Below are 19441 nucleotides of genomic sequence, written 5' to 3'. Positions count from 1 at the left end.
TTTTTTGTGTCACTTAAGACAAAAAAGCACCCAAACCCTGCAAAGTCATTTTTTCCCTGGGAGCCGCTCCGGCAGAGGTGGGGGGGTGGGGTGGGGGAAGGGTGAAGAGTGTCGAGAAGTCAGCACAGACGCTCAAGAATTTTCCTTCCTCCTCTCCTGAAGTTACAACGAAAAATAACGACAGTCAGTTCAGCCCGCGCCTCTCTAGCGTCTCAGCTTCAACCTCGTGCGACCAAGACGGGGTTCCTTGTCCTGGGTCGGGGGGAGAAGCGAGAGGACGCGATCAGGCGAGATTCCCCTTGACCCGAGCCGCCTCTCCGGCTTCGGAAGCTGCGCGCTGCGTCCGGGGTCTCCTGCTCTCGGCCGGCGGGCGGCGGCAGCGGCTGCGATTCGCAGGCTCGAGATCCGTTGCCTCGAGATCCGCTGCCCGCGACTTGCCTCCTGGCACCTCGACGCGCGAGGGTCAGGGGAGCTTTGCAAATAGCAGGAGGGACTGGATGCGAAGTGGTGGCCGTGAGAAGGCCAGAAGAGGAGAAAGGAAAGGAAGGAGCGGAGCCGAGGAGCCGGGCTGGCAGCCGCCGCGGGAGCAATCTGAGCGTGCCGCCGGCGCGGGGGGAGCGGAGGCCGCCGCGGAGGAGGCGGCGGCAGCAGCGCGGGAGGGCGGGCGGCGGCGCGGACGCGGGCAGCTGGGTAGCTGCGCGCGCGGCGCGGTGGTGGCGGGCAGCGCGCGGCTATGCTGGCCGCGGGGCTGGACTGCTGAACCCACTCCGATCCATCGCTGGACTCGACCTGGGAGGGGGCGCCAGCGCACCCAGGACGCGGTGCCCCAAGGGACCCCACTCCAAGCTGCAAACTGAAGCCCCCTGCCTCCCCAGGCCACACACATCCCCGCGCCGGTTCTCAGCGGCCACCGCGGGCGTTCCAAAGGCTCCGGCCAGATCTGTGCCTCCCGGGTCTCCCAACCCGCCAACCCGACCGCTCCGCATCGTCACCGCCGGCCCCCGTCAGACTCCTCCCGGCAGTCGGCTTCACCGAACTTGATTTCTCACCTCCTCGGCCCCATCACCTCCATCCCCTTTCCCCCCGTCTCGCCTCCACCCCCCCAATTTCCTCCTCCTCGCCCCTCATTTCCACCCTCCTCCCCCTCCCCCGGCCACTTCGCTAACTTGTGGCTGTTGTGATGCGTATTCCCGTAGATCCGAGCACCAGCCGGCGCTTCAGCCCTCCCTCCAGCAGCCTGCAGCCCGGCAAGATGAGCGACGTGAGCCCGGTGGTGGCTGCGCAACAGCAGCAGCAACAGCAGCAGCAACAGCAGCAGCAACAGCAGCAGCAGCAGCAGCAGCAGCAGGAGGCGGCGGCGGCGGCGGCGGCGGCGGCGGCGGCAGCGGCGGCCGCCGTGCCCCGGTTGCGGCCGCCGCACGACAACCGCACCATGGTGGAGATCATCGCTGACCACCCGGCCGAGCTCGTCCGCACCGACAGCCCCAACTTCCTGTGCTCTGTGCTGCCCTCGCACTGGCGCTGCAACAAGACCCTGCCCGTGGCCTTCAAGGTAAGAAGCTGCGGCCGCCCCCCGCCCCCGGCCGGGCGCCGCGGGACCTGCCCGCCGGCGTCTCCATGCCCGCGGGGGCCGGGGCCCCGACGGCCTTTGAGGCCTCCTACCTTGGTGGCTCTGACCCGAGGGATCCCCCGTGCCCCCCCCCCCCACTGGCCCTCTTCCTCCGGATCCCTCGGCGGGCTCGGGACGCGGTGACCCCGCGCAGATCCTTCCCTCTCCCACCTGTGCCCGCAGCCTCCGCCTCAGCCCCTTACCCCTTTATCCTTTCATTACCCCTCAAGCCTCCCGGCCAGCGTTCTCACCCACTCCTCTGAGCGGTCTCCCCTCCCCCTAGGAGCCCCTCGGTGCCCACTCTGGGCGCCGCCACCCGGGCTTATTCCACCCTGCCCCCATTTCCCCAGGATGAGGAGCCCCGGCCTTCTCCCCCCGGAGTCCCGCGTTCTCCGGGCTGGGCAGACGCACCCGCCCTGCAGCGCGGGCTGCCGGCACCGCCCCTCCCTGGGGTCCCGCGCGCTACTACCCTCTCCCCTCCCAGGCGGACGCCCCTCCGCCCGGCTTGGCGCCCCCTTCTCTAACCCGCCTGAGCCTCGGCGGTCCCGGCCCCTCCCGGGCTCGGGGGCCGGTGTTCGTGGGGTGCCGGCGCCGGGCGTTAGCGTCCGGGGCGGGGCGCCGGGTGCCGGCTGCGGCGCGCGGGCCGCATAACCGGTGTCCGAGAGGGTCCCGGGCAAACCTAGGGACTCTGGGAGCTAGTGAGGGGGAGACAGGACGGGGGCGTCTGCTCGGCTCGCAGACCCGCGCCAGTTCCCGTTACCGCGAGGAAGGCGGGGCCGCCAGGGTCGCCGCGCGCCCCGAGGCGGGGGAGCCCCGGAGTCCCGGGCGCTGGACCCTCGCGTGCGGGGAGGTGGCCAGTGGAGGGGGCGGGGGCTCGGGACGCCTCTGGGAGCCGGGACCCAGCTCCCCGCCTCACCCCACCTGGGAGGGATAAGGGGAACCTGTGAAATGTCTTTGGCTCGCTCGCTTTGAAAAAGGAGGTGAAAGTTTGCGGATTTCTCTTATTGGTACTTTTAAAGGACTTGAGTCACTAAGGGGCCTCCTGCTTCTGAAAGGTCGTGGGAGGCTCCGGCCGGTGGCCTGGGCGCGGAGGAGCGACCCCCGAGGCCTGAGAGCGCTCCCCGCACACCGCGGCCTCCGCCCGCCCGCCCGGCCGGCCCGTTAGTTGGAGGGCGGGTGTCGGCAGCCGGAGCCGCAGGCAGCGGCTTGGCAGGTTGAGAGTGCAGGGTCTGCAGCCTCTCGCAGTAGCACGGCGGGTCTCCATAGAGCGGTCTAGGTTTCCCGGGGCGGCCCTCGCCAGGGGGAGACGGGGAGCCCCCAGGGCCCGGCAGGCACTGGCTTGATGGGGAAACGGGCTCCCGGGCAGTCCCTACTCGCGGGACTGGACGCCCGGGGATGGAGGGGGCGGTGAGCCAGACAGGGAGAAGAGCACTCCCGGGAAGACGCTTCCGGCCCTGTCTGGCCTCTGGACTTCTGAAGGTGGGCCTGGGTCCTCTGGGTTCTGGGATCTGTGGAGAGCAGGGTAAGCGAGGCCTGGCGAGGTGGGGAGAGGAGGGAGGAATCGTGCCAGTTCCTCCACTGTGAACCCTGGGGCCAAGCTCCTACAGGCCACTGGCAGTTCCCAGTTGTGGATCACCCTCCACCCCACACACCAATTCAGATTCCGTGTGTGGGTGGGGTGGAAAGAAAGAGGAGTCCAGGTCAATTAGAGCTGGTTATCTAGCTGGGTCTTGTATCAGAACAGAAATCAGAATGAATTGTTCAGGAAAGGGGATGTTGCATTCTGGGGCAGGTTTCATTTTGCAGTAGGTTCAAGAAGTGTGTGTGTGTATATGTGTGTGTGTGTGTGTGTGTGTGTGTGTGTTTTAACCGTCCCATTTCTCCTTTTATAAACCACCGATTTTGTAGGTTAAGGTTTTCCTCCTTGAAATACGAAAAGCTCAGAATGTATGTGAATTCTAGAAATGTGAATTTCCACACGAGATATCTTTTACGATGGTCATTGTCCCTGGGCCCAGAACATTCTAATTCGCCTTAAGCGAAGGGTGGAAATTTGTTTCCCTCCCCCCCACCCAAAACCCCTCAAAACCAAACAAAAAACCTGGATGAAAACAGCAAATACAAATACGAAGGTATTTTGTTTAAAAAATGCCACGTTAGGCATTCCAAGTCAGGATATATGAAAATAAAAGAGTAGTTGCCTACGTTTTAAAAGATATCATTTGGATGTTTGGTATTCTACATTCTTTTTCTTCTGCTAATCATGTTTAAGGTATAACTGTCTTGAAATATTCTCCTACGTTTATGGTGGTGTATTGATTTTGAGCCTTGGTATTTTGGATAGAAATGATCTTTTTGTCGTAAAGATAGAATGCAGTTTCGTTTGAGCTATTCTCAGATATTTTGGTAATCTTTAGGTTTTCTCATTACCACCGTTTTAAAATTATTTTGAAAATAAATTGTTTTCTTTGCTATTAATCACCCTTTATTGTCAATTACAGAGCAATTTTACTTTTAACCAGTAAACAAAACCATAGATTATACATGGCCATATTAAATTAAGTATTTTAATTCATATTAATCAAAAAATAAATTGAGTTAATTTAAGACTTGATTCGCTGTGTCCTTCTACCCCCATACCTGTATTTAAGAAAATTCAGACAGATGGTGATTGCTGAGATCCACTCAGTGTATAAATTTTGTCTCTGCTGAAAAAGATGTGTAGAGATTTGGAACATTCAGATTTTGACAACATTTTTTATTGTTTTCATCTGAATGTTAGTAAAAACAATCTCTCTTTACCTTTCTTTTGAGATAAAAGCCTGAGATCAGTAGACTTTCTACACCCTTGTAACATAATCAAATACATATGCAATGAAGAAATAATATGAAGAAGTCTCAGTTTTAGAAGTGGTGACCACAATTTGGCTATCATGTTTAAAGCCATGTACAAAGTAAGTTATAGGGTTGTTGGGTAGATAATAGGTAAATGTATTTAAAAACACAAACACACAGAATTTAATTGTTGAGAAATCTGGGATTCAAATCAATACAGTATTTATTGAGCCCATATTTTATGTCTGTGACCCTGAACTCAGCACTCTAGAGCATCAGAACTGAATTTAATATATGGTGTTTTGATGTGTTATTTTAAAATAATGCTTCAAGATGATATTGACAATGTGTTATATTAAGACATAAGTAACGTATTAGTGTTGTTCATCTGCTCTTGTTCAGGGATTATTCAAGAATACTTATAATTTGTTTATACTCGGCATGTAAAAATGCAAAAACAACTAGTATGTTTTAAAATATGCAAAGTTGTTTATTAGTATTATATTTTTAACAAAGGTCTACAGTTTTGTAATGTTCAGTTCTTCCAGGTGTCAAGGAAATGGAAATAAATATTTTTAACATTTCTTTCAGGTGTATCTCACTGAAAGCTTAAAATAGTTAAGGGATACTATTAGAGGATTCCCCATGCCCTTTCTGTCTTAGATAATTCTCATGACAAAAAACAAAACAAAACAAACAAACCCAAAAAGCAGTTTGCAAATCCAGTTCATTAGTTAATGGTCTGGTAGAAATAGGGAGAGAACATGTCAACCTTGCATCCAGTAGCACCCTTATAGTTAGGGTCTGTCAGTATTTCCACCATGAAGCCTGGTGTTCAGGGTTTATAACTCAGTTGCTTTAAATAGCTTCAAGCTGAAACACTATGCAGAAATTCTAAGTCCAGATGTATGTTTTAAAACTAAAAGTGGTGCAAGGCTATTGTGCTGTTTTAAGTTAGGGAACACTGGACTATATATTTACCAGTATCATATGTTTTTCTGGCAATGTTAAAGAAAGAAAACACATTTTTAGATATATGATCTATTACTCATAGTTAATTCTGTATGTTTGATGATACCTTTCAGTATTTGTCATAAGTAGGGTTTCAAAATGATGGAGCAATTTCTATTTGAAAATAATTTTTTCAACATCACTGGCCATTTTCCTCTTCAAAAACAAGTATGCAACTAATAAATATTTGACATTAGTGAGATGTCTTTTCCTAATGTATATAATGATCAGGTTTTATGTTTGTGTCTTTTTGAATGTAATTACACCCAAACAAAGGAAAACAGATTATTAAACCTATTAAAACCTTATTAAGCGTACTATGAATTGTTAAGCAAAATTACGTAAATCACAATAGATTTCAGGTTGTGTGAGGACAGATACATTTTTGTTATGTCGTTAAATGCAATAAAAATTAAAGTTAAAAATTTTAGGGCTGAATATATAAAAGGTAATTGAAACACAATTTTAGGTAGAAAATAAATATTTAAAAATTTTAAGAAAAACTTATATTTGGAAAAAGACATGGTTAAGATATCTTTCATTATATTCTTCCACTTGGCATTGCTGTTTGTCTCCTTTCAAAATTCCAGAACATCCATTGTTAGATGATCTAAACCAGCTTGATACATGGTACATAAATTCCTGGCTTGTATTGAAATAATTTCCATCAAATTATTCTTTGACATATATTTTTAAAATTGTGAAATGGTATTTTATATTGCATTTATTTTTTTCTCTACAATTTAGTTGGGTTTTCCTAAATTCGAGGATAAATTCTAAAAATTAACTGTAGCATTTGTTAAACTTTTTAATAGTTTATTTGAAGTTATTTAAATAATTACCATAGGAATACAATTTTCCCTTTTTGCAATTGCTCCCTTACATCTTTTTATTCCAAAGAAAGATCAGATTTTATCTTGAAAAAGATTATATTTCAATTTTGCTGCAAGTACAATGTGCCAAGTGATATTGGTCTGTAAGAGTAATTGATGGGTTAAAATTAGACTTCTGTCCATGGAAATGTCAAAGGCAATTTTAATTTCTGTACAATAAGACCACAAAAACAATTTTAAGGGTCTGAGCTAATTCTGTATTGCTGCTCTTTTAGAGTAATTCATAGATTTGGTCATAAGGAATCTCATACAAAATTTGAGTAGTTTGTAGGGTTAAGTATCCTTTTACTTTATTCTGTTACAAGCTATGTATCATGTGATTTAGGTGCTAGTTCTAGTGAGGTGTGCTAAATAAAGGAACTTCTTTCTCTGTTCTGAAATGTTAGGACACAAAATTACTTCCTTCTTCTCCCTGAAATTTCTTGAATTGGTAGACTTTGTATTTTAAAAACACCTAGAAATGTAATTGTTAAGGTTTCATCACAAACTATCCTTTGCAGAATGCAACTTTCGTGTTGGGTAGTATGGAAACAACTTTTAATGCGTACTTACTCCTAACTAGTTAAAAGAATGATTTTTGACTGCTCTCTACCCCTTAAAATGTTTTCCATTGCTTGGGTTTGGTACAGATGAAATGTGTAAAAATTTCTTGATTCTTTTGGTTTTCTTTTAGATAAACACAGTTGAGAATCTCCAAGGGAAACTTTTTAGCTTCAGAGATCTACTTTTTTAAAACCCTCTGACATATGATTATACTTCTGATTGATATAAAGTCAAATATAGTACTCCCTCCTTCTTTTCTTTTCCTCAGAAAAACATTAGGCATTTGATTTGGTAGCGTGAATAGTAGAAAAAAACCAATATATTTAGCCATTAAAATAGAGTTCAGCCATAACAGGAAAAGTTGTTACCACATTCTGTGAGCATTTCATTTTTAGGCCAAGTTCTAAGCCTCCTAGAAGACTCACACACAATTTGTGATTACCTATTTGTTTTGTTATTAAGTGTAATACATAAAGCATACCAATATTTAACATGGTCATTATTCTGCTGCTCAAGCAAAGAAAAGTGGATTTGTGTATTTCACTCTTAGGGATCTTTTCTTTCATATTTTCCCATATTGAATCAATTTTCCTTTTCTTCTAACTAAAAAAAAAATCCATTATGTTAAAAATATGCAGTAAAATAATAATGTCCCAGAGCTCTTGAAAATCTTTATATTGGGGCAGATTTCTTTATTTTTTTTAATTTAGCCAAACAGAAGTGAAACCCATCAGCAGTCATCCTTTATCTCTCAACAACACCAAAAAACATCGCAAGACATGAAGTAAAGAATTACATGTTCAACTGAACCCTTTCAGGATGCTTATAAGTTAAAGCCCATGTTTAGCACACAGCAGCCTTAGAACCGAAGCTAGCCTCCTCATCTAACAAAAAGTACATCATTGTAATTACACTCTACTTGTACAGTATCTTCTACATTATACAGACTTCAAAAAATATTTCCAATTTATATTGGAAACCTGGTTTCTGGAGATGAAGTTACTTGTGTGACATAGCAGATGTAAAAGAAAGGTGGGAAAAAAGAGGGGCCTCTTGATTTTTGGTACATTCATTTTCTTTTGAGCAGTACAAACTTCTCTGCCTTCATTAATGTGCTTACTGGTTCCATCTTTACTTTGATATTAAAAGGCACACGCCAGGTGCTAAAACACAGTATGCTGAGTGTAAAAAACAAAAATGTCAGACTTGCAGATGTGTACTGGCCAAACACGGTCAATTATTTCAATTGTTCACATTTTTAGCCTTGTGAATTCAAAAAATTGAAAAGCATATTGTCTCCAGTAGGAGTACAACATTACCTCTATTCAGTAGCCCCTCGAGGCACCAAATCAAGCATGCAGGGAGGAAATCATGTTCTCCAGGGATTTGCGCTTGGCCTGGGAGACTTCTCAGATTGCATAGAGTCACCAGTAGGATAGTCGGCGAATCCCTCTTCTCTGCGACTGAAAAAGTTGTCAGAAAACTAGTTTGGTGCAACAGCATGTTGCTGTTACGGAGGGATGCTGACTCAGCCTTTAAGTGTTTCTCTCTCTTGGAGTTTTAGCTGTAGACTCACAGACTACTGGCTGTGGGAGGCGGCACTCTTTATGGAGCTCTTGCCTCAATTTATTTAAAAAATATTTATCAAACACTTACTATGTGCTAGGTACTGTTTGGGCACTGGGCATATGGTGTTGAGCAAGACCAGTGAAGGCCCCTCCCTCATGTAGTTTCCAGTCTAATATAATCTAGTCTCCTAGGAGTGAGTCTCGTGACCTTGGACTAGTGTATCAAAAGGAGTAGATGGATCACTAAAATATGTACATGGAAATGAGGATCATTTGAGTACAGTGGGGTGCTGGGGAAGTGGGTTCTATAAGGAAGGCTATAGGGTTTTAAGCCGAGTAACAAAGTGCTAAAGCGGGCGTGGCATTGAGAAACAGCCTAAGAGAAAAGCAAGGGCAAAAACAACAACAACAACCACCACAAGCGATGAGTTTTTTGTGTGGCTGGTGGTTCTGCCTGCATGGAACAGAGGGTATGTTGTAGAGGAGGGCAGGGGTGGGGTTCATGAGTGAGGAAAACTCAGCCCTGAAGCACAGTTATAGTGTCTGTTTTATCACACTAAAAAAACTTGCTTTAATGAGAAATTATGTACAAATTGTACTGGGAGCCTGGAATCGGGTGATCAGGTTTGCCTTGTGGAAATCTCGACAAAGGAGAGAACAGCACCAGGCCTAGAGGAAGGATCAGTGAGATATTTGCCAGATGGGCAAGTGCACGTGGGCGTTATTCTCAGAGAGCAGTGGGCTACTCTAGCTGGAACCATTGCTTTGTCACCTCAAGGGCATCTGGAAGCGGAATGAGGAAGAAAAGGAAATAATCTGAATATAGGATCCTGGAAGTTAGTGGAGAAAAAGGCTATGATCAAGGGGCAGAGTTTTGGTAATGGATCAAGAATAGTGTGTCTGTGTGACAGTGCAGCCTCTGCACCAACATTTCCTTACCAACCTTCTTGTTAAAAAGAGGCACCCATTTGCAGGTCAGCTGCCCTTGGTTAAAAGTGTGACCGCCTAGCCTTGGAGCAGTGAAAATATTTGTGGACCTCAGAGACTGATTATCCGGATCCTTACTTGACTGAGTTAATCTGCTGCAGGTTAGCTGTTGAAGATGAAGGAGGAAACTGTGTCATTTCAAAATGGCAGATGGGACAAGACAGAATCTAAAGTTTGGCCAAGGGCGTACTTTTTATCTCTACTACTCATTCGTCAGTGACCATTTTCAGCCCGTTATATACCTTGATTCTGCACCTAGACTTGAAGTTTCTTGATGGCTTTGTCTCTATCCCACCGCCGGTGGGCCTTCAGTAATTATTTGCAGTGTGATTAAAGGCTGAATATGTAGCCCAAAGTAAGGGGATGAAATGTAGTGCTGGATACCACACCATATTTAAGCTTCCATATAGTCAGGAACTCTAAGATTTCACCTCAGTGTCTTCTCCCGTAGAGCAGACCAGACTTTTTTTTTTTTTCAGCCTGGGATCTGGATGAGACCACACCTCAGGGGCTCTCCAGGCTGCAGACAGGCGGTGCCTTAATATGTACGATGCAATCTGCAGATGGAGCATCAGCCTTCCTTCTGTGGCATAATTCCTGTGGACAACCTAACATGGGGATTTAATAAAAATGTACATGTATTCTGTGAGGGGTCCAACAACAAATGAAGGAAACTTTTGCCTGCCTTTGCAATGGGTGGACCCTGAAACATGGGTCTGTTTGAAGTGGCATCCTGACCCATATGCAGATGCTTCATTCCTATCTGCCATGACTGGACTAGAGCACTAAATACTGATAAGACACATCGTTTGCAATGGGAATATATTCTCAGTTTTTAAGCTTTTCTGATGTGCCATTATTGCTGCTGTGTTTCCTGTTTTATGTAGGTGGTAGCCCTCGGAGAGGTACCAGATGGAACTGTGGTTACTGTCATGGCGGGGAACGATGAAAATTATTCTGCTGAGCTCCGAAATGCCTCTGCTGTTATGAAAAACCAAGTAGCAAGGTTCAACGATCTGAGATTTGTGGGCCGGAGTGGAAGAGGTAGGTCTCTGGTTTTTAATATTGGTAGTGGAATAAACACATCAGGATCTCCTGATGAAATGTAGGCTAGTCTGTATACAAATCAGCACCTTCTTCCACTGAACAGAATTGCTGAAGGTTTTATTTAAATATGTCCAGATGAAGCTGAGTGTTTTTCTGAGTGCTCAGGCTTTTTTCATTTGTTTTATGATATTGAAAATTCAAACAGTGTTTTCAGGAGAACTAGTCCCTAATTTCACTGGGTGTGAGCACATAAGGTCGAGAGAACAGTTGGAGGTTCAAGTTCTGAATAATGAGGAGCCAAATAATGGAGTAAATTGAGTGACAATGAAGAAAGAAAAAGGAATGTATTGGATCAATTTCCTGATAATATCAATTTTGCTCTAAGTTGTAGCAAGGACAGCCAGTGTGATTAAAGGCTGAATACGTAGCCCAAAGTTCTTCACTTAGCACATAGGTTACTTCTGTATGAATTAACTTACTTTTGTAATAAGAACCTATTTTTAAAAAGTCATAGTTTTTTACAAAAGGCTTCTCATTTGAATCAGTGAATGATGTGTTACGTATGTACAATGACTATCTAGAGTAGTCTAGACAGATGAGTGATTAAGACTCTAAATAATTTCCACATTATTTGAGGGTCTCCCCTGTCTGCATCCAGATTCACATATTGGGGGTCCTTAAAAAGATCATAAAATAGAAAATAATTTCTTTTAGGGTTTTCATAGCTGTTTCATAAAGGGGATTAATGTTTTAAAAAAATAGTCTTTAAGGAAACCAATATTTTGGCTTTTATTTACCTTCCTGTGGAGAGACTTTTAATGGTCCATCACAAGAAGTATTCTCATTTATGCATTTATTGAATCTAGTATTTCCAGTTTAAGTGTCTCGATAAGAAGAGAGAAAATAGACCACTTTAGGACAGAGGTGAAATAAGTTAGAATGACCTATGGAACGACTTCTACCCAGGTTCGAATTAGGAAATGAGAAGCATCAATTTTTAAACTATGTCCGATAATTGCTCTTTAGTTTGGATCAGATGTCATATTATTACCATTGTAAAAACTTGATAAGGGAAATTCAAGCAAGGCTGTTTCCGATGAGTAGTTTTAGTTTACTTTCTAGGAACAGGGCCAAGAAGCTGTACTTTTTAACTTAAAAAAAAAAATGATGCATGCTAATGAGATACTGTCACTGAAAGGCTGAAATAAAATGAGGCTCAGAGCCTCTGGTAGACTCAAAACTAAAGGGGTTATCACTGCATCAGATTTAGTTTACTTTCATTAAAAGGAAAAAAGACACATCCTATCTCACTGTTGACTGATTAGGTGTGAAGTGTGTGCATTCTTTTTTTTTTTTTTTCTCTTACTGGTGCAGATCCACAGTACAACTAAAGTTTCTCTTTTTTCTAGTAGGAATCAAGAAACATTTGAACATGATGATTTACCTGCATGCTCTGAATTGCATCTTTTCTTCTTATGTAACGTTATTTTGTTTTTAATTGGAGTAATGAATTTCAGTGTTTAGAAGACTGGACACTATGCCTTCCAGAGTCAAGCTAGTGTTTCCATTTACCTTGCTTTTGTATTATGTAGATGCTGCATAACTTTTCTCTGATCAATATGAGTAGAAACTATGGCAAAGTGATAGTGTACTTTGTAAACCCTCAACATATTTATTTAAGAAACTTCAAAGAGAAACAAAGGGTGTGCACTGTTTTACTATATTGGCTTTCTGAGTTTTGGCTGGTTTCCCAAATAGCAATTTTTATATTTAAAAAAAAAAAGACAGACTTAACTGCTTGCAGACTTTTCACGCATGGAAGATGAAGAAAGCTTCTTTTGATGAAGTGTAATTATGTCCAAACAGAGCTGACCCCCTCCCCCTATATTTCTTATGATCTTAACTGAAGAAAGTAGGATTTTTCCTTTGAAGCAGCCGGGACTTGGTGGAGGATCTGAAATGCTAGTCGGCTGCCAGAGGCAGGATGGAGAAATTGGTCCAGACTTGTCTTCGAGACTCAGATTGGGGGTGGGGGGGAGTGGGTGGAGAGAGAAAGAAAAATTGATTTATCACTAATAATAGATTTTTATATCATGACATTAACGTGATATGAAAGGAAACTAATATCAAACTGAAATGAAGAGGACAAAGGGACGGAGAACACTGATAAGAGATGCCGTTCTTTGGGGGGAAAAAAAAAGGTCAGGTTTTCAGGGGCAGGAAACCCTTTAACCTGCCTGGGTACCTGACCTGTTTTCTAAAAAAAAAACAAAAAAAACAAAAAAACTCCTTCCAGCTTCCTCTCTGATTTTTACACTTCTACATTTCTCTTATGAAGTCTGGATCATCACGTCGCTACCATAGTATTTTTTTTCCCCCAGCTATTTATAATTTTCTATTTTGAGAAGCATGAAACAATAAAGAGTACCAAGTTTCTCAAATGTTAACACTTTTTCTTTTCAGGGGTAGAAAGATAAATTCTCAGAAATTGAAAAACAATTTTAGATGTATAAAGGAGTCACTTCACTACTTGGTCATTATGGGTTATCTGATGACTTTTGAAAGTGCTTTGAGTTAAAAGTAGAGCATCTGTGAAACTTGCATCAAGTTAGGAGTGGCTTACGTTTTTTAGTTTTTTAGTTTTTTCCTTTTTTCTCCTTTATATTTTAAACAGTATTTCCTTGCTATTTCAGCAGAAATATTTGGTCCTTAAGTTTCCTTGCTGTGCTTCTTTATTTTTTATATCAAACAAGCTGCTTGTGGTCTACAAGCAGTTTTAAGCACCTACAGGGTACAGAGCATGGTACTGTATCAATCTAAGATACAATCCTTGCTTGCAGTCTCACCCTATTAGACGGTTCCTGATAGCCTCTCGAGCTAGGTTAGGATTGTCTTTCAATGACAGTTCCTATATTTATCTGGGAGAATATATGACTTGAGGACATAGTTTGGAACTAGTTCCTAGATGAAGTCAAGGATGGTGTAATTAGTTGTCATTAGTGCTAGCTAGCTCCCTCAGTAGGAGCCAGCATTTTTATCACTTATGAAAAGTAATAAACAATGGAATTGAGAAAAAGTTTTTTAAAAAAATTTAAGTAAATCATGAGTACTCACAGAAACATTTGACTTAGGAGATGTATTATTATTTATGAGGTGAAAAACCAATTACTTAGTTGGGTAGTAGTTTCTGGAAGTTTCTTGAACATATGTTCATGTTCCTTCTGAAGGGGCAGTAAGAGGTAGAGGGAAACTCCTTAATTTTTATTTTAGTTGTCAAAGTACATCTTGATCCTCAGGATTTGATTTTAGAAGACTGTAGTCATGCTTTAAGTACTAATTTCCTCTCCCCCAAACCTACCTCTTTTAAAAAGAAATTTTTACCGGTTCTGCTTTGAACATTCAGGTGCTTTATACTTATAGGGTAAATTTTATACTGACTTTTGTTTTTATAAAACAAAATTTGAATTTGGGAGAAGCATTGATGACTTTTAATATCTGAAGAAAGATGTGAAAATCTCAAATAAAAGTATTCTCAGAACCGGTTTAGATAAGTTCATGAGTCAGGATAACGTTAGCAGGTTATTTAGGCTCATTAGGACAAGTAAGACATACACATCCTTGCTTTATTAAGGTTTGTGCCATGGATGACAGCTGCCTTGCAAGAACCACCCTTGGAGAAATGCAGTCCTGGCGCACAGACCACTGATCTGACCCAGAACGGCATCTTGTATGGTTTAATCTCACTTAACCTTCAGTCTCGGGGCTCAGCCTATTCACTCCTCCAGATCTCTACATTGTTTTGAGGTCTTGATCTGGATCCGGTGGCTTCCTATGCAGCTTTCTATTCTCCAATTCTGTACACTTGGAGTTTTCTGTAACTCGTTCACACTGTCAGCTGCCTTTTTCTTCCAGTTAGCCCTAATGTTTATAATAAATCCTCTGGTTCCTGACCAGACAATTGCATTTCTTTAAACCCATGTAACATTCAGTTTATAATGGATGAAATATGATCTATCAGTGACACTTTAAGAATAGATGCTTTCATCATCCTGGCCGAGATACTACATTAGTGGATATATATTTACTCTTCCTTCGTCTTACAGAGCTGATGGGGACACGTGTGGAAATAAATTATCTATTAATTTTTTTTAAATGTTCTCTGACAAAGTTTAAAAGAAGAGCACTCATTTTAAGGCCTGGAAGACCCGGATTCAGACCCTGATTTTTTCCTCTTATTAGTTGTGTGGTTAAATTACTAAGCCTCTCTGGGCTTCAGTTTCTTCATTTGTGAACTGCAGGTGATGAACCTAACTGGAGAGGATTAGATGAGATAATGTGTATGAAGTGGCTGGCAGTTAGTAGTTTTCTAATCAATATTCATCTTTCCCTGTCTGCTCCCCTCCCCCACTTCTGTTTTGTCCCTTTCCTCCCCTCTCCTCTCCTCTTCTCTTTTTTTTTAATATTGGCCATGGAAAAGTATAGCCAAAGAGACTTAAAACTGTATATACTGAGTAACAAATGATGTGTGTCTTAAACATATTTTAGGAACTTACATGATCAGGGTTGAAAAGAAAACCCATTCACTAGATTTGACAGCCAAAGACCTGTTCTACATTAAGCCTTGCGTAGAACCTGTTCCACATTAAGCTTTGAAAAGATTGCATTAAACTCTGCATTGCTACATATTGTTTAAGATTTGTGTTTTGATTTAATACCCTTAAGCTTTCAGTAAAGGGAAAAAACAGTTTCTGACCAAAAAAACAAAGCAAAACAAAACGAGCTGTTTCAAGGTCTGGTATAGGAGCAGGCCAAGTGCACGCTCTGGCCTGAGATTGCCACGAAGGTTTTATTGAGTCACTGTTTCACGCCCACCTTTTCCTGTCTTGTAACAGTTTGCAGTTTTGACTATCTGACATGACTAACCGTTGCAAATCTAACTGATTACAACTGTCAGTGAGTCTGTGTAACAGACTCTGGGATCTTCTTCTGGAGAAGGCCAACATCCGTGTCTGCTCCCAAACTTCTCCCTGTCTTCTTTCCCCCACCTCTATTCATCACCTTCAGCTCATTAATTTGAAACATCAGATGTCGTATTTCAATGAAGCGCAACCTTGGCTAAAAGCACCAATTCCTATTTATGTTGGGAGACGTCATGTACGTTTAGCGAAAAAGAAGTCACTGTCAGGGAGTTGGTTCAGGATTTGACAGCAAGGATGTATGCTAGGGCAGAGGTGGGCAGGGAGGGGAAAAACTTTGTTCCAGCAATGATGAAATCATCATACCTCGGGCACATTAAGGCAGGACGGGAGACACCGGCTCCTGTTAAAATGATTCCCATAAGAACCTTCCTCTTTCATCTTCTTATTGCAGTGCAGTTAAGCAAATGAAATGCTAAAGCCATGTGAAGTAAATAACACAATCAACAGTGATTTACTATTGTTCTCTCATGGGGTCACGACCTAATCCTAAATAAAGACTTCTAAAATTGTCTGTGTTTGGATGTGTTCCTGATGTTGGAGAGAACTGGAAGGCAGAGAATCCTCCTCAAGTGGACCAGCGTTTTTGTTTTCATTACCACTGTTGCTACCCAGCGGCTTTTTTTTGGGAGTTGGAGCCCTCTTGTATAGCACTGCAATGAAGATGATCTGTGGGCTCAACGAGTTTAATCACTCCGTAAAGTGGCCGTCAGAGGCTCTCTTATTGAGAACAAGGAGTCCCGTCTCTTGTGTTTGTTTCATTACCTCCTCAGAGATGCTCGGGAGCCATCTGGACAGCTGTATTGCTCTGTTATCCCCGGGACTGTCTTTTTATATTCACTGTGGATTTTCCCCTTTTACATCTGCAGGCAAGAGTTTCACCTTGACCATAACTGTCTTCACAAATCCTCCCCAAGTAGCCACCTATCACAGAGCTATTAAAGTTACAGTGGATGGACCCCGGGAACCCAGAAGTAAGTACTTGCCTTCCTATTGGAAATGGTAACAGGGGGTGTGTGGAGACCCTATGAGGAAAGGGTCCCAGAGCAGTTAGGGCTACTTTCACATAAACGGTTTCTTTGCCAGGTTTGCTATCTGCATGTATTTTGACGAGGGACAGTTAGCAGAACTTCACAGTTAGTAGACGATCAAATTACACTTGTAACTTTGCCACAAAATTGCTAAGGCTTACCTAACTTGGGGGACATGAGTGGATAAGCATTCAGTCACTGTAAGTACGTGCTAAAGCATTCTGCTCATCCGCTGTACACAATAGACAGGGCCGAACAGACCCATGAGAGCTGAGGAGGAAAACAACAGACTGAAAAATCTTGAGCTTAGTCAAAAAGCATTTGCGTGTGTTTCCCATGGTCTAAGAATGTGTTTTAACTTTTTAGCTCGCCCACTCAATTCCCTTTATAAAGAGCACACTGCTTAATTACAAAGAATTTATTTGCAAATGATAACTTGCTTGATTGTTACAACACGGTTGTTTGGTCATGTTCTGGTAATTGTTATAGATAGTTTCTTTTAACAGATAGAGTCAAACCAGCTCTAAATCCGCCTTGGTGTGTTTGTCTGTCTGGACATCCAGAAGGTTGATTGGGCTTTCGTTTAAGGAAGTACACATAATCCATTTGGGCCAATATGCATTTTCCTCCTAAATCTAAATTGAGGCAGGTTTTCTTCCCACCCCCCACCTCCAAAACCGATTTGATCCAACTGGGTACAGCAGCATTTAACTGCATTTAGGAATTAAAGATTATTTGATATGTATGACATGAAAACTGACGTGCCAGTGGAAACATACTGAACTCTGCCTTTGATGAGTGAATGCGTCGGAGTCCCAGCCGGCGAGTTTAGAGTTTAATTTGGTTTGTGGTGGAGGTACAGCTGGCTGAAGTACTTGTTATATAATGATACACCTGCCTGGACAGAGAGAGTGACCTATCTTCCCCTAAAACTAAGAGAAAAGGACTGATCAAGTCTTTCCCTCCCCAAGTAGCATGTCTTTTAGCAGTAGGAACTCCTCTTGCCGTTGTCTCTTTTCGCCAAGGCGCACTACTTGTCTGAACTAGGGAGGTTTCCTGCCTCAAAAGCCAGTCTTTGAAGTTTTTCTTTTCACCTCCTTTCATGTGTATAGCTTCTTCTAGGTTCACAATGTTGGGTTAGTGCTGGCTCCGTTCAGGTTGAGAATGTTCTGTTAGGCGGTTGCCACACAAGTGTCTCCTGTCGCCCCGAGTCTCTGGTCATAAGAGCCAGTGGTTATGCAGTGCAGGTGACTAGAACAGAACAGGGCTGTCTTGTCTGGTTTGGGGCTTTGGCTGACGTTCCTGGACTGCTGTGAATGGGGGAAGATGCCTTGTGATGGAAGCCACATGTTATCTAATTAGCACTTGAGTTCCTGAAAAGGCAGGGACGTCCATTTCAGTCATGCATAAAGCAGGACAGTAGTCTTTTAACATTTAGCACTACTAATACTTATCTCTTAAAGATGTTTCCTGCTGATCTCAGCAGCTTTTCTCACTTCTTGGAAAAACCATTTGTGTGTGTGTGTGTGTGTGTGTGTGTGTGTGTGCCTCTGTTTGTGTATGTGTCCATACACTCAAGAGTTGATGTTCAAAAGTTGATCGTTGGGAGAGGAAACAGGGAAGGGTGGGTGGGTGCTGCCCAGTCCTGAAAGGGGTGACAGAAGGTGAGGAAACGGAGTAGCTTTGGGAAGGTTGCTTTGCTCTCGGGTGAGGATACCATTACCTCATTCCCAAGAGGTTATTGGCAGAATTAATCAGTGGATAGGCTTGCTGCCCTATAAAGGCAGAGAGGTGCTCTGAAAGCAAGGAGGGTTCAGGGTAGAGGGGCAGATGGTGTATATATGACCTGAGTTCAGGCTCTGGGTGCTGAGTGTGGGAGGGGAGCAGATGCAGACCTTGAGTCGTAGACCACTGAGTAACATTTTTCAAGGACCAGAAATGTGTGTGACAATGTGATGTCATTTCTCTGACATCATGAGGTGGTGTGCCAAACTCAGTGCCTGGATACAAGGATGCGTATGGTGTCAGTAACATTTTAATCCTATAACGTTGAGTCTGTATACTGGATTATTTCCTTCAGCTCTGCTCTTGGCCATCCTGGGCATAGCACTCTTCTCAGCATTGTTCTTTAAATTTTCACATCCCAGTTATGAAAAATGCCCGGGATTTTCCATTTCCTTCAACTATTATAGGATTTGGATTGATTGGTGCATATATAATGTTAAATGGAGAATCCTCCAGAATGTGGGTTGGCAAACTTTTTCTATGAAGTGCCAAGTAGGAAATAATTTCTGCTTTGTGTGCCATATCTCTCCTGTCACAAGGACTCTACTCTGGCAATGGAGCTCGAAAGCAGCCTCAGCCAATACATAAATGAATGGTTGTGGCTGTGTTTCAATAAATCTTTATTTACAAGAACAGGTGGTGGGTCTGATCTGGCATACAAGTTGCAATTTGTCAACTCTTGCTCTAGATTTCAAAGTGGCTTATGTTATTAACCCTTGACAGAGTAGGGCTTTAGAAAAAGGCTTTCCTGACGGGAGAGAAAAAGACAATGCAATTGTTTTTAGCCTTTTCTCCAGCGAAATGATGTATCTTCAAATACTGGTTGTCATAGAAATAGTATCCATTTGTTTATCGTTGTAATGGTTTGATGGAGTTGAGGATTTTATACCATTGATTCCCGTTAATGAAATTTCACTCCTTCCTTCAGAGATCAGAATATATATTGAAAAGGCTACTTTTGGGAGATTGGCTATTTGGACAAGGACGAGTTCTGGGTTAACTGGTTGGGTCTTCATTCAGCCTCACATAGTGATTATAAAGGTGTGGGCTTTGGTGTCAGACTGTCTGGATTGAAATCCCAGCTCCCCCACTGACTAGTTCTAGCTGTATGGTGGTAGGCCAGTCACCTGACTTTCCTTTGCCAGAGTGAGAGTGA

The 19441-nt window shown here is 43.4% G+C and overlaps 1 protein-coding gene and 1 long non-coding RNA gene across 6 annotated transcripts in view; one reads left to right on the top strand and one right to left on the bottom strand.

Annotated features, from left to right (window-relative positions):
* Nucleotides 1-665: 665 nt before the first annotated feature.
* The window catches only part of RUNX2 (RUNX family transcription factor 2), a 227880-nt gene continuing 209104 nt past the window's right edge, over nt 666-19441 (top strand). For 2 of the 5 annotated variants that reach the window (XM_088023954.1, XM_088023952.1), the window contains exons 1-3: nt 673-1552; nt 10334-10490; nt 16339-16443. In XM_088023954.1, the coding sequence (XP_087880080.1) occupies nt 1181-1552; nt 10334-10490; nt 16339-16443 (634 nt within the window). In that variant the 5' untranslated portion in view covers nt 673-1180. Of the gene's footprint in view, nt 1553-2731; nt 3089-10333; nt 10491-16338; nt 16444-19441 lie in introns of those variants that run through there. The other 3 variants (XM_088023951.1, XM_088023953.1, XM_088023955.1) reach the window with 3 other exon arrangements.
* Nucleotides 16946-19441, bottom strand: part of LOC148164119 (uncharacterized) — a 53998-nt gene continuing 51502 nt past the window's right edge. The window contains exon 7 of the long non-coding RNA XR_015768350.1: nt 16946-17873. This is a non-coding gene — a long non-coding RNA (uncharacterized LOC148164119). The remainder of the gene's footprint in view (nt 17874-19441) is intronic.

This window comes from Eumetopias jubatus, unplaced genomic scaffold, assembly GCF_037043125.1.
Source record: "Eumetopias jubatus isolate StellerSeaLion01/CBP00866 unplaced genomic scaffold, mEumJub1_p1.0 scaffold_6, whole genome shotgun sequence".
NCBI lineage: Eukaryota > Metazoa > Chordata > Mammalia > Carnivora > Otariidae > Eumetopias > Eumetopias jubatus.
This window is presented reverse-complemented; position numbering and strand designations above follow the sequence as displayed.